This window comes from Acanthisitta chloris, unplaced genomic scaffold, assembly GCF_000695815.1.
Source record: "Acanthisitta chloris isolate BGI_N310 unplaced genomic scaffold, ASM69581v1 scaffold4684, whole genome shotgun sequence".
In the NCBI taxonomy this organism is placed as follows: domain Eukaryota; kingdom Metazoa; phylum Chordata; class Aves; order Passeriformes; family Acanthisittidae; genus Acanthisitta; species Acanthisitta chloris.
In genome coordinates, this window is record NW_008668607.1 from 22,664 (window position 1) to 45,003 (window position 22,340).

The following is a 22,340-nucleotide window of genomic DNA, read 5'->3' on the forward strand; positions in this document are numbered from 1 at the left end:
GAGTGAAGTCTGCATCTTACAATACAGCAGACATTTACTCTCTTGTGGATGAATTTAGCATTTGTGGTCATAGACTGATAATATTTTCTCAGAGTGTAAATTCAATGGTTTTGAAATACTTGAAAATTGAAGCAGATGATCCAGGCGTGGCACAGGATGTTGTCACCATCAGAAAAAATTTGTGTTCTTCCAAAGCCTTGACTGGACCAAATGCAAGTGCAATACAGCAGACATTTACTCTCTTGTGGATGAATTTAGCATTTGTGGTCATAGACTGATAATATTTTCTCAGAGTGTAAATTCAATGGTTTTGAAATACTTGAAAATTGAAGCAGATGATCCAGGCGTGGCACAGGATGTTGTCACCATCAGAAAAAATTTGTGTTCTTCCAAAGCCTTGACTGGACCAAATGCAAGTGTTTTAAAGGAAGCAGCTAAACTCATGAAAGTCTGCAGCAGCAGTAATAAAAAGCTTCCCACTGAAACACCAAAGTCATCGTGTATCTTACAGATAGTAGTAGAAGAGTTTCACCATGTATTTAGGCGAATTGCTGATTTACAGTCTCCACTTTTCAGAGGTACCGAAGATGATCCAGCTGCTTTCTTTGAAATGGCTAAATCAGGACAGATGAAAAGATCAGCTGATGAATTGCCACAGAAAACCGTAGATTCAACAACATGGCTTATATGTTCTTGCATGGATGTTGGAGATGCTTTAAAATTTTCTTTACATGAAAGCGGACGAAGACTAGGTCTGGTTCCCTGTGGTGGCATAGGAGTGTTGCTGTCTGAAACCCAGGATCACAAGTGGATTGTCAAACCTAATTGCAACACCATAGGTGAAGTATTCTGCTATTTACCTCTGCGAATAAAAACTGGCTTACCTCTTCATATAAATGGTTGCTTTGCAGTTACTTCAAATCGGAAAGAGATCTGGAAAACAGACACAAAAGGAAGATGGAATACGGTATTCATGAGGCATGTTATTGTAAAAGCCTACATCGAAGCCCTCTGTGTTCTACGTGACATGGCAATCAATGGTGAGCTAGTTGACTACAGTTACTGTGCAGTCTGGCCAGATCCTGATTCAGTACACGATGATTTTTCTGTTATTTGTCAAGGGTTTTATGAAGACATAGCTCATATGAAAAGCAAAGAAGGGATCAGAGTGTTTTCTGATGGTTTATCTTGGGTTTCCATGAAGAATGTGAGGTTTTTAGATGACTCTATACTGAAACGGCCAGATGTTGGGCCATCAGCCTTTAAGATCTTTCTGAAGTACCTTAAAAAAACTGGTTCCAAAAATCTGTGTGCTGTAGATCTCCCATCCTGGGTAAAGACGGGATTTGAAGAAGCGGGATGCAAATACATTTTGTTGGAGAACACTTTCTCTGAGAAACAGTTCTTTTCTGAGGTATTCTTCCCTAATGTTCAGGAAATCGATGCCGAGCTGCGTGATCCTTTGATGCGTTATGTTCTCAATGAAAAAGTTGAGGAGTTCTCAGGAATTCTTCGTACTACTCCATGTATTCCCTGTTCATTGGATGGGCATCCATTAGTTACACCATCAAGACTGATCCATCCTGAAGGAAGAGTTGCAAAGTTGTATGATGCCGAAGATGGAAGATTTCCTTATGGCACCACTCAGGACTATCTTAACCCTGTTATTTTGGTCAAACTCGTTCAGTTGGGAATGGCTAAAGATGATATTTTATGGGAAGATCTGATTGAACGTGCAGAATCAGTAGCCGAAATTAACAAGACTGATCATGCTGCAGCTTGTCTCAGAAGCAGTATTATATTGAGTCTTATTGATGAAAAACTAAAATCTGGAGATCCTAGAGCTAAAGAATTTGCTACAAAGTGTCAAACCATCCCTTTCCTTCCTTTTCTTAGCAAACCAGCAGGCTTCTCACTGCACTGGAAAGGCAGTGATTTTCAGCCTGAACAGATGTTTCCAGCAACCGATCTTTTCACTGCTGAACATCAAGATATAGTTTGCCTCACACAACCAATTCTTAATGAAAATTCCCACTCCTTTAAAGGTTGTGGTGCTTTGTCTTTAGCTGTCAAAGAATTTTTGGGTTTACTGAAGAAACCAGCTGTAAATTTAGTCATAAATCAGTTAGAAGAAGTTGCAAAGTCGTTTGATGGAATCACATTATATCAAGAAAATATCACTAATGCTTGTTACAAATATCTACATGAAGCAATGTTGCAGAGTGAATCAACAAAAGCCATGATAGTTGAGCAGCTCACAAACTGTAGTTTTATTTTGGTTGAGAATGTGTACGCTGAGCCAATGAAAGTGTCTTTTCATTTGAATTTTGAAGCAGCACCCTATCTCTATCAGTTGCCTAACAAATACAAAAATAGCTTCCGTGAGCTGTTTGAAAGTGTGGGTGTAAGACAGGCTTTTACAGTTGAAGATTTTGCTGTAGTTCTGGAGTTAATAAATCAGGAAAGAGGGACCAAACAACTAACAGAAGACAACTTTCAGCTCTGCAGGAGAATAATTAGTGAAGGAATATGGGGCCTCATTAGAGAGAAGAAGCAGGAATTTTGTGAGAAGAAGTATGGTGAAATTTTGTTACCAGATACTCGTCTTGCACTTCTGCCTGCAAAATCTTTGTGTTACAATGACTGTCCCTGGATTAAAGTTAAGGACACAACTGTTAAATATTGTCATGGTGATATTCCAAGAGAAGTTGCAGTAAAGCTTGGAGCAATACCAAAACGCCATAAAGCTTTAGAAAGATATGCATCAAATATCTGTTTTACTACCCTTGGAACAGAATTTGGCCAGAAAGAAAAATTAACAAGTAGAATTAAAAGCATTCTGAATGCCTACCCTTCAGAAAAAGAAATGCTGAAAGAGCTCCTTCAGAATGCAGATGATGCAAAAGCTACAGAGATCTGTTTTGTGTTTGATCCTAGACAGCATCCGGCTGATAGAATATTTGATGAGAAATGGGCACCACTTCAAGGACCAGCACTGTGTGTTTACAACAATCAGCCTTTTACAGAAGATGATATTCGGGGAATTCAGAACCTTGGAAAAGGTACAAAAGTGGGAAATCCCTGTAAAACTGGACAATATGGTATAGGTTTCAATTCTGTTTATCATATTACTGATTGCCCTTCTTTCCTGTCTGGCAATGATATACTTTGTATTTTTGATCCTCATGCAAGGTATGCACCAGGTTCGACATCAACAAGTCCTGGCCGCATGTTTAGAGATTTAGATGCCGATTTCAGAACACAGTTCTCAGATGTACTGGACCTCTACTTAGGAAATCACTTTAAACTGGATAATTGTACAATGTTTAGGTTTCCGCTTCGAAATGGAGAAATGGCCAAAGTATCAGAAATTTCCTCAGTCCCGTGCTCAGATAGAATGGTCCAAAATCTTTTAGATAAGCTTCGTTCAGATGGAGCAGAGCTTTTAATGTTTTTGAACCATATGGAAAAAATTTCCATTTGTGAGATAGAAAAAGCAACAGGAGCACTGAATGTGTTGTATTCTGTACAAGGCAAAATCACTGATGGAGACAGACTGAAACGAAAGCAATTCCATGCATCTGTCATTGACAGTGTAACTAAAAAGAAGCAGCTAAGTGAAATACCTGTGCAACAGATTACTTACACTATGGATACTGAAGACTCTGAAGGAAATCTTACAACTTGGTTAATTTGTAACAGGTCGGGCTTTTCTGCCATGGAAAAGGTATCCAAAAGCGTGGTTTCAGCCCACAAAAATGAGGACATTACTCTCTTTCCACGTGGTGGAGTCGCAGCTTGCATTACCCATAATTACAAAAAACCCCACAGGGCGTTCTGTTTCTTACCCTTGTCATTAGAAACTGGGTTACCTTTTCATGTGAATGGACACTTTGCTCTGGATTCTGCAAGGAGAAATCTGTGGCGTGATGATAACGGTGTTGGCGTAAGAAGTGACTGGAATAGTAGTCTAATGACAGCACTGATAGCACCGGCCTATGTTGAACTGCTGATTCAGCTGAAGAAACGGTATTTTCCAGGCACTGATCCTACAGTATCAGTGCTGCAAAACACACCTATTCATGCTGTGAAAGACACTTTAAAAAAGTTCTTATCCTTTTTTCCAGTTAATAGACTTGATATTCAGCCAGATTGGTATTGTTTAGTGAAAGCAGTTTACAGTTGCATTTATGAAGATTTGAAGCGTCTTTTGCCTGTTATGCGAGCGCCCAATGTTGATGGTTCTGATCTGCATTCTGCTGTTATCATCACGTGGGTTAACATGTCTACTGTGAACAAAGGCAGGCCATTCTTTGACAATTTGCTACAAGATGAATTGCAGCATCTCAAAAATACAGAATACAACATCACGACGCGGAAGACAGTGGCTGAAAATGTATACAGACTCAAGCATCTGCTCTTAGAAATTGGATTTAATTTGGTGTATAACTGTGATGAGACTGCAAATCTTTACCACTGTTTGGTAGATGCAGATATTCCTGTCACCTATGTGACACCTGCTGATGTCCGATTGTTTTTGATGACATTTTCTTTTCCAGACTCTAATTGCCACATTGGAAAGTTACCCTGTCGTCTTCAGCAGACAAATTTGAAACTCTTCCATAGTCTCAAACTCCTGGTTGACTACTGTTTTAAAGATGCAGAAGAAAATGAAATCCAAATTGAGGGTTTGCCACTCCTTATTACTCTTGACAATGTTTTGCAGGTTTTTGATTCAAAGCGACCAAAGTTCTTGACAACGTACCATGAACTCATTCCATCTCGCAAGGATCTCTTTATGAACACACTGTATTTGAGATACAACAATATTCTGCTTAGCAGTGAAGTAGCAAAAGTGTTTGATATCAGAAGTTTTGCTGAATTGTTATCATCTGTGTTGCCTAGAGAATATAAAACTAGAAATTGTATGAAATGGAAGGAAAACTTTGCAAGTGAATCTTGGCTTAAAAGTGCCTGGCATTTTATCAGTGAGTCTATAAATATTAAGGAAGAGCAGGAAGATACACAAGCAAAATTCGATGGTGTTGTTGAAACTTTGAAGGACTGGACTTTGCTTCCAGGTGTAAAGTTTACTGTCTCAGCTAATCATCTTGTTGTGCCAGAGTGCGATGTTTTGCTGCCTCTCAGCATTATGCATATAGCTGTTTTTCCAAATGCTCAGAGTGATAAAGTCTTCCATGCTTTAATGAAAACAGGCTGTATTCAGCTGGCATTGAACAAAATTTGCTCCAAAGACAGTGCTTTAGTGCCTTTGTTGTCAGGACGTACAGCAAATATAGATAATCCTTCAAGCATTCTGAAAGCTATACAATATATGGTGCAGACATCAACCTTTAAGACTGAAAAGTTAGCAGAAAGTGACTTTGAGGCTCTCTTAATGTACTTCAATTGCAATTTATGTCATTTGACATCTCAGGATGACATTAAAATTTTAAAGTCTCTTCCTTGTTACAAATCGATTAGTGGCCGATACATCAGCATTTCAAAATATGGGACATGTTACGTCCTCACAAAAAGCATCCCATCAGTAGAAGTAGACAGATGGACACAGTCGACTTCATCAGCTTTTCTTGAAGAGAAGGTTCATTTGAAAGATTTGTATACCATGCTTGGCTGTGTCTCCGTGGATGATCTTGAAGTGTACTTGAAACATCTTTTGCCAAAAATTGAAAGTCTGTCTTATGATGCGAAATTAGAGCATTTGATCTACTTAAAGAATAGGCTAACTAGCATTGAAGAAACTTCAGAAATGAAAGAACAGCTCTTTGAAAAGCTTGAAAGCATTTTGATCATTCATGATGCAAGCAATAGGTTAAAACCTGCAAAATATTTTTATGACAGGACTGTAAAAGTCTTTGAAGTTATGCTTCCTGAAAAATTCTTTATACCTCAGGATTTTTTTAAGAAGCTAGAGCAACTTACAAAACCGAAAAATCAAGCGGCATATTCCATCATGCTTTTCTACGACATATTGGTTTGAAATTCATCATTTCACAGCAGCAGTTACTACAGTTTGCTAAGGAAATCAGCATGCGAGCAAATACAGAAAACTGGTCTAAAGAAACACTGCAGAATACTGTCGATGTCCTCCTTCATCACATATTTCAAGAAAGAGCTGATCTTTTTTCAGGAAACTTTCTGAAAGAATTGTCATTAATTCCTTTTCTGATATTGGTTTGAAATTCATCATTTCACAGCAGCAGTTACTACAGTTTGCTAAGGAAATCAGCATGCGAGCAAATACAGAAAACTGGTCTAAAGAAACACTGCAGAATACTGTCGATGTCCTCCTTCATCACATATTTCAAGAAAGAGCTGATCTTTTTTCAGGAAACTTTCTGAAAGAATTGTCATTAATTCCTTTTCTGTGCCCTGAACGAGCTCCAGCAGAATTTGTTAGATTTCATCCTCAGTATCAAGAAGTTAATGGGACGCTTCCACTCATACGATTCAATGGGGCACAGGTGAATCCTAAATTCAAACAGACTGATGTGTTGCAGTTGCTGTGGACTTCGTGTCCTATTCTTCCTGAGAAAGCAACACCTTTAAGCATCAAAGAGCAAGAGGGAAGTAGTCTTGGTGCACAAGAACAACTTGAGCAAGTTTTGACCATGTTGAATGTTAATTTGGACCCTCCCCTGGACAAAGTTATCAATAACTGCAGGAACATATGCAATATAACAACTTTGGATGACGACATGGTGAAAACTAGGGCCAAGGTCCTAAGAAGCATTTATGAATTTCTTAGTACAGAGAAGAGGGAATTCCGCTTTCAGCTTCGAGGAGTTTCATTTGTGATGGTGGAAGAAGGTTGGAAGCTCCTTAAGCCTGAAGAGGTGGTAATAAACCTTGAGTATGAATCTGATTTTAAGCCTTATCTTTACAAACTTCCTTTAGAACTTGGTACTTTCCATCAGTTATTTAAACATTTGGGTACTGAAGATATTATTTCAACAAAGCAGTATGTTGAAGTTCTAGGTCGCATATATAAGAGCTCAGAAGGAAAGCAATTGGATCCTAATGAAATGCGCACAGTTAAAAGAGTGGTTTCAGGCCTGTTCAAAAGTCTTCAGAATGATTCTGTAAAGGTTAGGAATGACCTTGAGAATATGAGGGAATTTGTCCTTTACCTTCCCAGTCAAGATGGTAGGTTGGTAAAATCTAGTATCTTAGTTTTTGATGATGCACCCCACTATAAAAGCAGAATCCAGGGCAACATTGGTGTGCAGATGCTTGTTGATCTTAGCCAGTGTTACTTAGGCAAAGACCATGGCTTCCACACTAAATTGATAATGTTATTCCCTCAGAAATTGAGGCCTCGCTTACTTAGCAGTATTCTTGAAGAACAGCTGGATGAAGAGTCTCCCAAAATTTGTCAGTTTGGAGCATTGTGTTCTTTGCAGGGAAGGTTACAGTTACTGTTGTCTTCAGAGCAGTTCATCACAGGACTCATTAGGATTATGAAGCATGAAAATGACAATGCTTTTCTAGCTAATGAGGAAAAAGCAGTAAGACTTTGCAAAGCTTTGCGAGAAGGATTAAAAGTTTCCTGTTTTGAGAAGCTCCAAACAACATTAAGAGTTAAAGGCTTTGCTCCTATTCCTCACAGCAAAAGTGAAACATTTGCTTTCTTGAAGAGATATGGAAATGCAGTAATACTGCTTTACATTCAGCATTCTGACAGCAAAGACATAAATTTCCTATTAGCATTAGCCATGACCTTAAAATCTGCAACTGACAACCTGATTTCTGATACCTCATATTTAATTGCCATGCTGGGTTGTAATGACATTTACCGGATCAGTGAGAAGCTTGACAGTTTAGGAGTGAAGTATGACTCTTCTGAGCCATCAAAACTTGAATTGCCAACACCTGGCACTCCTATACCAGCTGAAATTCACTATACACTTCTTATGGATCCAATGAATGTATTTTATCCTGGTGAATACGTTGGTTACCTTGTTGATTCTGAAGGTGGAGATATATATGGATCATATCAGCCTACTTATACCTATGCAATCATTGTACAAGAAGTGGAAAGAGAAGATGATGAAAGTCACAGTTTTCTAGGGAAAATTTACCAGATTGATATTGGATATAGTGAGTATAAAATAGTGAGCTCTCTTGACTTGTACAAATTTTCCAGACCAGAGGAAAGTTCTCAAGGCAGGGATAGCACACCTTCTACCCCAACCAGTCCTACAGAATTTCCAGCACATGGACCCAGGGCAATTCCACCTCTCTTCAGTGGTAGAGAGAGCCACAAAACAATGTCCTCAAAGCATCACTCTCCGAAAAAGCTGAAGTCAAACTCCTTGCCAGAAATACTAAGAGAAGTGACATCTGTGATTGAACAGGCTTGGAAGCTTCCAGAATCTGAAAGAAAAAAGATTATTAGGAGGCTGTATCTTAAATGGCATCCAGATAAAAATGCAGAGAATCTTGATATAGCTAATGAAGTTTTCAAACATTTACAGAATGAGATTAACAGGATGGAAAAACAGGCCTTTATGGATCAAAATATGGACAGAGCCTCAAGAAGACCATTTTCATCCTCTGCTTCTCGATTTCAGTCAGATAAATTTTCATTTCAGAGATTTTATACTTCGTGGAATCAGGAAGCAACAAGCCATAAGTCTGAAAGGCAACAGTATAAAGAAAAGTGTCCCTCTTCCACAGGGCCATCTTACTCGCAACGCTTTTTCGTCCCACCTACATTCAGGTCTGTTGGCAATCCTGTGGAGGCACGTCGATGGCTTAGGCAGGCCCGAGCTAACTTTTCAGCTGCACGAAATGACCTTCATAAAAATGCCAATGAATGGGTATGCTTTAAATGCTACCTTTCTACTAAACTAGCCTTGATTGCAGCTGACTACGCTGTGAAGGGCAAGTCAGACAAAGACGTAAAACCAGCGGCCCTTGCACAAAAAATAGAAGAGTACAGTCAGCAACTTGAAGGCCTTTCAAATGATGTTCAGACATTGGAGGCTTATGGAGTAGATAGCTTAAAAACTAGGTATCCTGACTTACTTCCTTTTCCACAGATTCCCAATGATAGGTTTACTTCGGAAGTTGCTATGAGAGTGATGGAATGTACTGCTTGTATCATAATAAAACTTGAAAACTTTATACAACAAAAAGTATAAAGATTTGAAGAGGTTAGGGACCTGTTTTGTCAAGAGATTAGGTGTTTCATGTGATGGGATACAAATGCAATTGGGCAGCTTATGGAACGTCCAAGAGGTTACATATTGCCAAGCAGTTTAGTGCACAAAGGTGGATGGTGCTGAAGTACTTAGAAATGAAATTTATTTAAACAGGATTTTTTTCTTGACTGAGCCTGCTGTTAAGCAAACTGTAAAACATGACTATTTTTTAGAATTTGCAAGGAAATCGAGCTGCAAAAACTAGCTGTATGTACAATATTGTGATTAATTGGCATATTATTGAACTGCACTTTATATAACCAAAGCTTAGCTTTCTCTTAGATGAGGCCTGTAATTATAACTCCTTATTAGATTTATTTCATTTAATATAATGTTTCTGAAACAGTGATGTCAGTTTTCAGTGTACCCTTCTTAAGACTGGACATAAAATGAAATGGGAGATGGAAATTAAAATAACTTTGGAGGTGTTGCTCCAAAGCATTTCTGTGGTCTTTTGTGTTCTGTGGACATTCATGTCACTCATGGTAATATTCTTATCAGCTGGATCTGATTATAAATTTGCTGCAGCATCACATTGTAAATTAAAAGGATAGTTTAGTACCTGTAAATTTGTGCAGTTATTTTAATGCTGAATAATGATACTTGATTTAACATACAATTTCATGTCATGCATTGATTGCATTTACTTTAAAATAATGAAGTATTTAATTTACTTTTATTTTTAGAGCCCGTCATCTTGTGTTTAATGAAAAATGCATGTGGATGCTAAAAAGTCTGTGAACATTATTTTATGGTGTTTTATGATTTTTTTTTGAACACAAAACCTAGTTTTCAGGTGTCTAAATGCTTGAGATTCTTTTTTTTCCCGTGTGTGTATCTTTGTGTGTGTACATATATATTTTTTTTCCACAAACAAACACTCATAACAGTACAGTTCAGTAAGCCATTTTTGGTGTACACAAAGCACTGGGTTTTTTTACGTGTTTAAAGGTGCTGCAATGTAATGCTCTTTTAATTTTGTTATTCACTACAGCCCTAGAGAAATCTGATTTTTAGTTCGCACTCTTTCTTTTATAGTTTGTAATACTTTTGGTAATGTCATGCAATATGTTCAACATTAGCTTTTTGTAAAAAATTTAAAAAATAAAAAATGGAAAATAATGCAAAACGGAAGGATTTTTCTTTACTGAATCAGCCACATTGAACATAAATGTTGAACATTTTCCAGTGAGATGCTGTAACAATTGTCTACTTGACAACACAGTGAAACTGTACTTTAACTTACAGGGTACAAAGAAGAATAAACAGCAGTGAGTTTCAGGGCCGATACAGCTGTGATAGTGTGGTAATCCAAAAATAAAAGATCATGATGAAGGCTGCTTCATTTTTGAGTGAATTATAAAGGGCTTGTTCTTGAAGAAATGTGATGTTTGGAAAACGATGCTGCTTCTGATTGTGGAGCCCTATTATGATTTCTGCTATTAAATATTAAGTGCCATAATTTTAATAAAGAAAAATGCAAACATGTATTTCAGTCCAATGTGTTTTTGTTTTATAAAGTAGGCTAAATTTACATATTATTTCAAGCTTTCTTTTATATAGTTAAATACACAAGCTCTTCAATTAATTCTAAATAACTGTACAAATGTTAAAATACTGCTAGAAAGGAAATAGTTTTTTTTCTTGCAATGACAAATGTTTGCAGTTTTCTCAAAGGCATTGTACATTTTGCTGATTTTTTGCAATAAATAGCATGTAAGTAAAACACAAATCCTGATGTGCCGTGAAATAAATCAGTTTAGTTAATTCCCTGTGTTTTTAAAATAGATTCCTTTGTGGTTCTTGTTTTATGCATTAAGTCAGATGAATAGTCTTCAGGGTAAGCAAAATACTAAAAAAAGGAAACAGTTTTCATGTTTTTTTGCATTTTAAACAGAGCCAAAACATAAGGTAGCATAGCAGCAGCATGAAAACCAGTAGCAGGTTTCCTGGTTTTAGGTGAGATCTTGAGAAAGAAAATCTCTTAAATGTAACTGCATTTTATAAACAACTTACATTGCCTTACCAGTGTTACTGGTATGAACGGTTGAACTGGCTGTGCACAACTACTAAACTATTTTGCTGTATTTTTATTTTCTTTATTTTGTATACATTGTTGAGTGCTGAAAGAAAATGGTCCCAGTCCTAAGGATGCTAATGGTCTGAAACAATTTTAAATATTGAACCAAGAGCAAGAAAACCTGAATGACTGAAAAAAAAATATTATTCCTTTATGAATAACAACAATAAAGTTCATATACAGATGCAGAGAGAAAGGCAAGAGTGGTGCCTCAATTGGAAGTCCCTTAGTTTCTTTACTTATTTGCTTAACTCACAGTAACAGCTTAGTCTAATTAAAGAGGCCTTGTGAGACCAGGAAACCATACTGTGATGGAAACTGGTTTCATAATGCCATTTAGTTCCTGATTAAAAATAAAAATAAATGCTTAATTTGTGCTTCCTTTTGGCTCAGCTGGAAATGTGCCTAAATTGGGTATGGAAGCCAAGAACAGTTAGGATGTGATTATTTCTTAAGGAAGGGTCTATAGAAGCAAATGTTAGCATGTAGATTCCACAAAAATGCATTTGACAAGTAATTCTGCACACTGCACAAGCTCACATGAGAGAAAATGTCTTCTCATTCAGGTATATGGCCTAGTTATCTTCCATAGGTACCAGCAGTGTATCTAGGAAAAGCAGCTTCAGTAGTCTTGTCTCTCAGTATTATAGTTGCAAAGTTTAAGAAAAATCAGTGGTACAAGAAACTGATTTTACTATACTTTTGGTAGCTTAAATCTAAGGAACTGCAGTTGTAATAAGCCTTGACAGGTTTGTTATTAATTGTCTTCTGGAAGCTTTGAAAGTTTTCCCCTGAAACAATGGTGTAGGCAGCTATTCTGAAAAGCACTGGTCACTCGTCTCAGCAATTAGTGACAAGAAAAATACCTTTTTCTCGTTTTTCTTTTTAGTTAAGGAAATAGATTTTTGTGTACATGACTTCTGAAAGAAAAATAAATGGTTTATTCTGAAAAAAAATGCAGTTTCGCAATATTTGTACTCAAATCATCCTCAGTAAAGTTAATGTGATTTGAAAACAGGATAAAACCCCCAAACCCTAAGGATTGCATTCACATTATACTTGGGTTGCTTTAAACAAGGCTGTAACTAAATCTATTGTAATTGCTTCAGCTAAAGTAGAGGAGGGTAGCAGGAAGGTAGTACCAACTTTGAGATTTTCTGTTGCTGGATCTTAACACTTTGAGAAAGGCTGGATTGGTCTTGTGGAACAAAGGCAGAAGTAATAGTTCAAAGATAATTAAACTTGACAGCCAAAGCAAATGTTTTCATTTGAAGAAGACACACATTTTTGTCACATGAAGGGATTTGTCCATGAGTTTTTAATCAAAACTGTTTTCTTTAATTTGTTTTCTGGATGATTAATTCAGTAGCACTGGCGTAATTTTTTTGCTTACTTTCACCTATTGCAGATTAAGACAAAGGAATTCTAAATGTTCAATGAAAACTAATTGTAAAGCATTGGCTAAATTCTGCAAAGTAAATTTTTAGTTGGAGCCAAGATTTTTGTGCAGATTTTTAAATAATTACGTTTCACATTCTTAGTCTTGGGAAGATAGTTTTGTTTTTAAAATGAAAACATTCATTTAAGCTGTGTTTCATTTGAACACAAAAGGAGAAGCAGAGTTTTCAAAATGTATAAAGTTTATTCAAGAACTGTTTTCAATTAATCCTCGCAATTTTCTTTTGCATAAAGCTGTATAAAGATAGACAAATGTCAATACTAAAGGACTAAAGGAAACAAAAAGGATCATGTTTGGACAATCACGAATGAAGTTTTACTGTAATTTTTCCACTGTGAGACAATTGCAGTTACAAGAATTGCTGTAAGTAATTCTTTTTGAGGGAGTAAATACACAATACATTTCACTATGTGGGGAGAGCTTTTTTTTTCTCCATTTGGATAATACTTTTGCAAATAAACTGGGGAACTGCATACTCTCACTTCCCTGTGCCAGAATTTTCTGTTAATTACTGAAGTTTGATTCAAGTAGAAACAGTAATTTTTAAGTATTAAAGAGGGGGAAGATGTCCATGTGGAGACATCAGAAATAATTTAGTGATATATGGACTATATTAACAATCCAGATTGTAGTATCAGCTGATTATACCATGATAGTTTTAGCATAAATTTTGTTTCTTCACTAACTGCACCTAAAGAAAAAAAAATCCAAGAAATGTTCTTCAATGACAAAAAATTGGCATATGTGCTTTAAAAACAAACACTTCTATACTGCAACAATATTTCCAATGTCAAAGTTACAGCATAATGAAAAGAAGAATGAAACTTAAGCAATGAAAAAGGGCAGATTGGTGATATGGGTATCTGAGGATACAGCAGACCTGGTTAGTTTTTGGTACTACTCAGAATCCACGTGAACTGAGGCAAGTCCAGAAGCTGAAATCAAAAGGTTTATCTCCACAAGAAATGCGGTAGTTACTGCTAAATGAGGTGCCATAATGCTTAGTGTTACCAGCCATGGGACTGCACTCTGATTTTCCTAGCTATATACTGCAGTTTTGTTAAAACATTAACTAAAATGGTACAACTTCAGTGTAAGATGTTGCAACAGAAGTAGCCTCCAAATACCCAGGTTATTGCAATACCTGGAAAGCCTGGGTTCAGTCCCTTGCTCTGTAATAACTTGCATATCACATTTGAAAATGTGCCTCCAAAACAAAAGCTTGAAAATGTGTAACCTAAAATGCTATACTTCCATTGTGAGCAGAATAGGCAGAGTGAAACTAATTTGCAGTATCTGGCTAAGATTTAGGGATTACATTAGGTGAATAATTAGTTTTGTCCCACATGGAAGTGGACATATGTTCCTTGATGTCAGAAACTTAAGTAGAGTGACAATTCAAATGCCTGAAACTAGACAATGGCTGAAATCACTAAGTCCCAGTTCTGCTGTTAATACTACATCTATAAGACTGTTGACATTACAGCCCTCAAAGTTACTTGCATGTAGCAGCAGTTTTTAGGTATCTGGCACATGCAAAGGTATTTCCTCACCTTTATTTTAATACTTTCTATCCAATGAACAAGCTAAATGTGCTTGTAATTTGGTTTGTAGAAGCTTGTGCATGGAGCTGGAATTGTCTAAACTGACTTTAAAGCAATGCTGAAAACAGGTTTCTGTTAAAGTCTGCATCAGTTGAGGGCTTAGTTGTAGAGATATAGTCAAGAGATACAGTTGTAGAAATATAGATTCCTCTGTTTATGGCCAAGAGCCTTGGACTCACACCTCAAGATAGGAGTGTGTAAGTGAGTCTAAGCCCAGGGAAAGGGATTTCAGATATGGAAGACACGTGGCTTCCTACTTCTTCCTTAAGGAATATATTAGTAATTGGAACACTCTCCAACTAACATGTGAGACCATGCTTCGCTTCCTTAAACTCAGCTTAAGCATTTCCTTTTTGCCCAGTAGAAGCTCTTCTATCTTGCATTAATTGCTGTGGGCTCCACCCTACTGCTTCAGTTTTGTACATCACACTCCTTGGATAAATTGCAAAGATAACCCTCCAGGCAGGGACTGCCCAGGGTTTTACCACAATAATAGCAGATACTCTTAACTGGGGACTCTTTCTCAACTCAGGCTTTTGTGCCTGGGATCCTGAGTATTGGCTTTCTTCCCTTACTCATCAGAGGTGAAGTAGCAAGTTTAAAAAAAATTACTTTTTTTCTTCTGATTCTCCTCTTTTAAAGATAATGATTATTTTTTCGAAGGATGGACATACATGTGGTTTACTAACAACTATGGTTTAAAATCCTCCTGTAAATAGACACCAAGGCACTATGTGATTGCAGCTCCTTCCTGGATAATAATATTATCAAGTATATACAAAACAGCATCAAAGCAATTAAAATCCCATGAGGTTTAAGCAACAGACTATTAAATACAAATCTTGTACCCAGAGGTGTGCAAACAATTTATTTGTGTTCGGTGCAACACTGTACAGGGGAGTGGGTCTCTACAAGGTCAATAAATGGTTTGTCAACTCTGGTGAGCATTTATTTTGTATCCAAAGTTCTAATGTAAAAAACAATAAAGAGCAGTTTTACTCTCTCTGGTTGTGATGGAGTTCCTCTCTGACAGGATCAGAAATATCGGTCAACAGCTGCAGATGGAAATGAAATATTCCTCTTAATTGAAACTGCATGGGGCTGCATAAAAGGATTTTTTTTCCCACCGCCCTAACAGTTCCTTGTGTCAGACAATCTGGAGCCACATTTTTTTGTCTTTTTACTAGTCCAGCTGGCAGAGCAAATTGCCTTGTTGAATCAGCACATCCTAAAATAAAAAGGGTTTAAATGAGTATGATGGTACAGGCAGTAGAACAAACTATTGCTATTATAAAATATAGTAACATATTTCTCTGTTGTAGAGTGAACAGATTTGAGACACTGGGAGGTATAAATGATGTCTGGAGCTTTGTGTATTAGTTATTTTTATATGAATCTCAGTAATAAGCAAATCACCATATACATTGCCAAATTAAAATAGAAAGCTATTAGCAACTTAACACCTTTTAGACAGAACTTATACAAATACCACATTTTTCATATCTTATGTTATTGCAAGAATAAAATTGCATAGACCATTTGCTGGCACTTTCTGAATTCTCTAAATAATGCTTTGTCTTAGCAAATAGTTCAAGTAGTTCCCTCAATTTAATTTCACCCACTAATGCAGAAAGTGTTTACATGTAGTGAGAGAAAAAACCCATGGAGCTCAAAAATATGACCAGTGACATAATCATCTGACTGAATAATAGTTCAGCAAGGAAACATATTCCTTTTATTTGTTTATGTTCTCTGTAAGGCTGTTTACAAAGTGTTACTGACAGAACATGTAGTTTGGTTCAAGTCATTCTTCTGAAGTCGAAATGTCATTTGTGCTCTTCTTCCCCTTACACCCTGTAATCCAGAATTGTAGATACAGATTTGTTTCCTAAACTGAAGTACTTTGTATTTAAAATTCTGAAAAATCTGCTTTCGGTAATGCTCTTTAGCAGTGATATAAAACTCCGAGGGGCAAGGGGGTGTGAGGCGTTTTCGGGTGCCTCACTGGCAGACACGGCTGTATTCTTGGCAAGTGGAGCCCACGCCGGCCACTGACAAGTAGAGCTTTCCATCTGGACACACGCAGATTTCATAGAGCCCCTGAGAAATACCGGATCCACCCCTTGCGCCCTCAGGCAGTTTGGGCAGTCGCACAGTTTCAGCATCAAGCAAAAGCTGCATGGGAAAAAAGCAGGACAAATGGGCTCATTAGAGATAATAAAGCAATAGCATGCCATGAAACAAGCTGAATGTCTAGGCAGAGGTTTAAGAATGGGCTTTTACCCAGACTTGTCATATAGAAAGCTGCTCTGAGACCTAGGCTCTTGGTAGACACTGGAACACAGGAGAGGGATAGGCTGGTGCTCACTCTCTTCATTAGCAGATACCTCATGAAGTTCAGCAAAGCCAAGTGCAAGGTCCTGCACCTGGGCTGGTGCAATCCCAAACATGGATATAAACTGTGGATTAGGAGAAGCCCTGAGAAGAAAGATGTGGAGGGGACTGACAGATGAAAATTATTATGAGCCAGCTATGTGCACTAGAAGCCCAGAAATTCAAACACATTCTGGGCTGCATCAAAAGCAGTGTGGCCAGCAGGTTGAAGGAGGTAATTCTGCCCTTGTGAGACCACACCTGGAGTGTTGCATCCAGGTCTGCTGCCCCCAACATAAGAAAGAGATAGACCTGTTCAAGTGGGTCCATAGGAGGGCCACAAAGATGCTCAGAGAGATGAAGCACTTCTCCTATGAGGAAAGGCTGAGAGAGTTGCAGTTGTTCAGCCTGGAGAAGAGAAGGCTCTGGCGAGACCTTATAGCAGTCTTCCAGTACCTGAAGGAGCCCTACAAGAAAGCTGGGGAGGGACTCTTTATCGGGGATAGTGGTTTTAAACTGAAAGAAGGTAGATTTAGGTTAGATATAAAAAATAATTTCTTCCAGCTGTGAGGCACTGGAACAGATTGTCCAGAGAAGTTGTCGATGCCCTGGCAGTGTTCAAAGGCAGGTTGGATGGGGCTAGGAGCAGCTTGGTCTAGTGGAAGGTGTCCCTGTGCATGGCAAGGGGATTTGAACTAGATTATCTTTAAGGTCCCTCCCAATCCAGACCATTATATGATTCTAACATAACAGACAAGGTCCCTGCCTGTATACTGAAGAGCTTCACTCTTTAATTTAGTCACTCTGAGGCTGAGTGTCTACCTCTGGGCCAAGATCCCCACTGAAATGCCTGAGGATCACTGCTAGTGAAGAGCTGAGTGATAGCCAGGTTTTATTAGAAAGCATTTTTCTAAACTAATATAATACTACGTCAATTGATAGTATTATTTACATAAGTAATGGTATTATTATAGGCACTGTTGATTTTAATGTCCTCTCTCCTAAAAGAAGTTGAAAACTAGACTTGAAGTTATTAGTTATATTCAGACAGAAAGATCAACCATAGTTATGGATACAGAAGGGCTTGTACCTACCACACCATCACTGCTGTGTAGTTTGATATCCATCTGGGAAAGAGCTTCAATATTCCCAGCTTGTGCTTTGATATTAATTCCTCGTGGTGCATCCATGCTCAAAGATCGAGTGGGTGATTCCAGCCTGAAAGCAGAAGGAGGAAATGTGACAGTAGCACAATCTTATATATTCCTTTATTTTTGAAAAATGAGTTAACTTTCAACAAGCACTTGCAGGCCCTTGCCTGAAGTAACATAAAAGATGCTGCTTCTTTTTTCTTCGGGCAGACTTGAAAAAGAAGGTAGCTATTTAAAATCACTAAAGTATCCAAAATGAAGAATATAGATTAATTCATAATACAAATGCAAGGTATTATTTCAGACATAACTACAGATCATTTCAGTATAACAGCAATTTAGTCTTTAAAACTGAAACCCATGTTTACATTATTTATTTTCATTTTTGATATAATAGGACATTGAAATTAATACAATTAGTGCAGTCTGAAAGTTTTTGTAATCATCAAGAGTTTTGACACTGCTATTAGTTGGACCAAGATTTCACTCAGTGTGTGTATGTTGTTTAACTAGATGACACCTGAAACCTAAAAACCCCTAACTTAATTTGAAATAAAAGATATGCAATAGAATTGCAAACTCAGTAGTGCCACAAGATGGCAGAAAGGTACTGTATTAGCTGAGTAATCATCTCTTCGGGTCAGCTGCGCAGGATTAATGATTTTTACTTTCCAAAGAGATAAGGCTTTGTTTCTTCAGAATTGTGGTATCATTTCCACAGTAAGTAGCAGGGACAGAAGTACTAATTAAAAATCTTGAGAAGGAAAGAAAAAGCCTGAGCTCAGCAACAGGCTAATGATTATATTGCTTGCTTTGACCATTACCTAGAATTGCTTCATCTGGACACACCGGGAACACCACAGGATCAGAGTTGATACCTACTGGGTTTTGATTCTGAATATTGGTTCACTCTTTCTGATGACACCCAGGCTGAAGTCTACACTATCAGCCAACATTAAACAGGTGAATATGAAGGCTAGAGAGAGTGAGTTAACTGGTGGTCCTTGTTTACTTTATATCTGTGCTACCTTTCCTATTCAGTACATTCCCTGGGCACATATCAAATACTGCAAGTTTCATCCATACTGCAGAATGCAGACCTGCATCCCTGTTCCCTGGTCTGCATGTGTTTACCCACTGTGTCTAGAAATGTAGAGAGGTATGTGTGTGTGTGTTTGTGTGCATTTGTGTACATGCATGTATGCACATGTACTACCAGCAGATGCTGTGTTGGGTCCACGTGTGCTCCACAGCTGCCAGTCTGGGAGAATGAAGGGCTGTGCCCCACCAGGTCCTCTGCAAGGTATTCAGTCCAGACCCTGACTGCCAATCATGTGCTAAAGGATCGAAATGACTTTACATACAATCCTCATGTAGTTGTCTTATGGATTTAATTTTCTCTGACTATTTAAATTCTTCCTTTTTTTTCAGTTACTTTGTTTAAACTAGAATTTAAAAGAAGTCAGTTTGTGCTTGTGAGAAAGTTGAATCTTTGAATTCTGAAGAAACTAAAGCCAACTGATATCTTAAAACCTAAATCCATGATATCTGAGCTCAGTGACTGAAACTTCATTTTTTATCCCCAAGTCTGAAAATAGCTCAAGCAATATTGGCTTATCACTGCTGACCAGAGGTAGCAGAAGATTCTATCTTCTCTGATCTTCAAAGGTCCCTTCCAACCCAAACCATTCTATGACTGTGTTTCTATGATCTGCCTCTCCCTGACATCTCCTGGGTTAGTCACCTTCAATTAGTTTAAACTCCAGATTGGTAATTTAAAATCCTAACAATGGATAACTGCATCATGGTTCCATATTGGGACCATATCCACAAAATGATTTAATGCCTTACCCCATGACACTGAAATGGCACAAACTTCTGTGATGATCATGTTGAGTACAAGTCTGTTCTGTATCAGATGACTAATATAGTATTAGCAATCTTTTTTAAGCAATGTTTGGGATTTAACAACTTTTGCATGACTTTTTGCTTTAGATCCCTAGATTTACACTTCTATGACATGGAAAATCAGTTTTTCCCTGAGTGATTTATATGGGAGGTTTGCTACATGGGAATATTTTTCAGTGCACATTTGTATGTATTATTTAATGAAAAATTAAACAAGGTTTGTATTTTCAAGCTTTAAAATTTAATATATTTTCATAAGTTAGTGTCAAGGTAGTCAAATATGACTTTGCCATAGTTTGTCTTAGCAAAAAGCTATAAACATTGAAATAGCTCATGTTCCCTTGTAAAGTATTTCACCTATGTAAGCAATCTATATATGCAGGCATAAATTTTGATTTTTAAATTATTAAATATCACGGGACGGCACACTCGGACAGATTTTTGGGAGTATATCAGACCTGGAGTTTGGAAAGCAATCAAACACCAGAGAAATATTTCTTACTTTATACCAAAATTAATGCCGGGAAGAAGCCTACAGGCTTTGGAAGCATTTACAGATTCATGATATGATTTACATATAATTTAAATTACATGGCAGAATTACATTTCCTATATTAATCACAACCCTAAATTTCTGCTGTTTATACAGGACCTATTTCTAGATTAACTAAGGGTGGATTTACCTAATTAAGCAAGTCATTAGAGCTTCCTGACAATGAAAACTACAGTGAAGCTCTGAAGTGGAACTACTGTGTGCAAGATTTTAGCAAAGGCAATGGTCAATATTACTAATGATGTAATTCTTTGTACAGCATTCAAAGGTTCAGTGCCTCAAGTCCAGATATACTGAAATGGAAACAGGCACCTGGTGTAGAAACAGCATGACTAAGTTGAACCTTGAGGTTGAATGTCCCTTCTCAGTCCCCACATTGATGTGCATCCTTCAAAAGTCTTGGCAAAGCAAGAATTCAGTTTGTATGCAAATGCTGGAGGGTGCTTGGAGACTAAGAGATCAGAAATTGATTGTCTAAGAGTTTTTGGTCATTTTACAGTGTTCATTTGGATTAGTGCATTAGAATGATGAAGGAATGTATTGTTACCAGTCACTTTTTTTTTTTTTTTTTAAATTACAGACACATAAATTACATTTAACAGGATGGAGTGAATGATCTTTATCATCTAGAAGAATTAATCTATGTAACGTGCTGTCCTAGATGAGACATCTGTCATAGCCTGTATCTCATTTGAGAAGATGGATTCTGTACTTATGAGTAGCTTCTAGGTATTGTGGTAGCTGCCAGGGGTCAATTAGCAAGTGGTGTGGTGCAGGAGGAATTGATCAGGACAGCACAACATTTGATGCCAAGGACCTGACACCCCATTATATGTCTCCTGAGGAGCATTCTGGATTAGCTGCTGTCTGACCCAGCCAACTGGATACCCAGACAGGCTGGAACACATTAGGCATTCTCCAAGAGATCATACCTTTCAGGTTTAATTTAAATATCACCCTGTTCACATACCCCAAACAGTTCCACAATGAGAACCAAGATGTGGAGAGTGCAGACAATTGGGAGATTTCCCTCACAAGCACATTTCTAATTTGAATTAAGTCACTCAAGTAGATATATCCATGGAATGTAAAGCAATGGAAGCTATACCTAGGCCCACTTGCAGGGTAGGTATTTTGCTTAGCTCTCCTTCACCACGATCCCTGAAGCCAGGGAAACTGCACAGTGTCAGCTAATGCAAGGCAGGGGAGGGTTAGGTGGTCCCTGCTAATATTTTATAGCTCTGTCATCTGCTGGATACTCGTCTTCTATAGTCTATTTCAACTAAAGCAACATATTACAACAAAGATAATATTTTTATTGCTGTCTTCTTACTTGTTGGTTAGATCTGGGAATTGACTATATTGTCTTGGCTGGCTGCCAAGGAAATTTGGTGCTGAGATGTGCAGAATAATTCATGAAGGACTGTGTGAGAAGTCTTCTGAGGACACCTGGATAGCATCCAGGCTCTGGAACGGAAACCATCCCAACAACCTAAAGGTTTAGAGCATCCCTTTTTCCTATAAGCTTGTTGGTAACTCATGGAGATACCAGATCACCAGCAATTGCTCAGTTGGCTGTTTGGAAGGATGTGAGGGCCGTGACAGCCTGCTGCAGTTGTAGTAAAGAGGCAGTTGATACTGCCTGTGCATGCTGCAGGAATATTGATCTCTTCTTTCATCCTGTTCTGGCAGGAGTTGGATGGATGCATTACTCATCTTGTAAGTACCACAATGCACTGGAAAGATGGTTTTAGTACTGCAGAAAGAGGGCCACAATCTTACGGAGAATAAGTTTCCTACTGCAGTTTGGAATTGCAGCTGCAGAAAGAGTGCCACAATCTTACGGAGAACAAGTTTCCTACTGCAGTTTGGAATTGCAGAACAGAGGAACAAGCTTGCTCTTGTGAATTTGGGGAATTGTTTACTCCTTCCTTCTGGCCACTTTTTGGCCTTTCCAGCTCTTGAGTCAGCATCTCTCTTGAATT

At 37.8% G+C, this 22,340-nt stretch overlaps 2 protein-coding genes across 2 annotated transcripts in view; one reads left to right on the top strand and one right to left on the bottom strand.

Annotated features, from left to right (window-relative positions):
- Positions 1-9,398, top strand: part of SACS (sacsin molecular chaperone) — a 29,301-nt gene extending 19,903 nt beyond the window's left edge. The window contains exons 8-10 of the mRNA XM_009072950.1: positions 1-7; positions 218-5,976; positions 6,167-9,398. The exon at positions 1-7 is cut by the window's left edge and continues 2,770 nt beyond it. Coding sequence (XP_009071198.1) covers positions 1-7; positions 218-5,976; positions 6,167-9,167 — 8,767 coding nt within the window. The 3' untranslated portion in view covers positions 9,168-9,398. The remainder of the gene's footprint in view (positions 8-217; positions 5,977-6,166) is intronic.
- Positions 9,399-16,371: 6,973 nt separating this feature from the next.
- The window catches only part of SGCG (sarcoglycan, gamma (35kDa dystrophin-associated glycoprotein)), a gene marked incomplete at its 5' end in the record, with an annotated part of 41,915 nt that continues 35,946 nt past the window's right edge, over positions 16,372-22,340 (bottom strand). Inside the window, 2 exons of the mRNA XM_009072951.1 lie at positions 16,372-16,545; positions 17,838-17,961. Of these exons, the coding sequence (XP_009071199.1) occupies positions 16,372-16,545; positions 17,838-17,961 (298 nt within the window). The remainder of the gene's footprint in view (positions 16,546-17,837; positions 17,962-22,340) is intronic.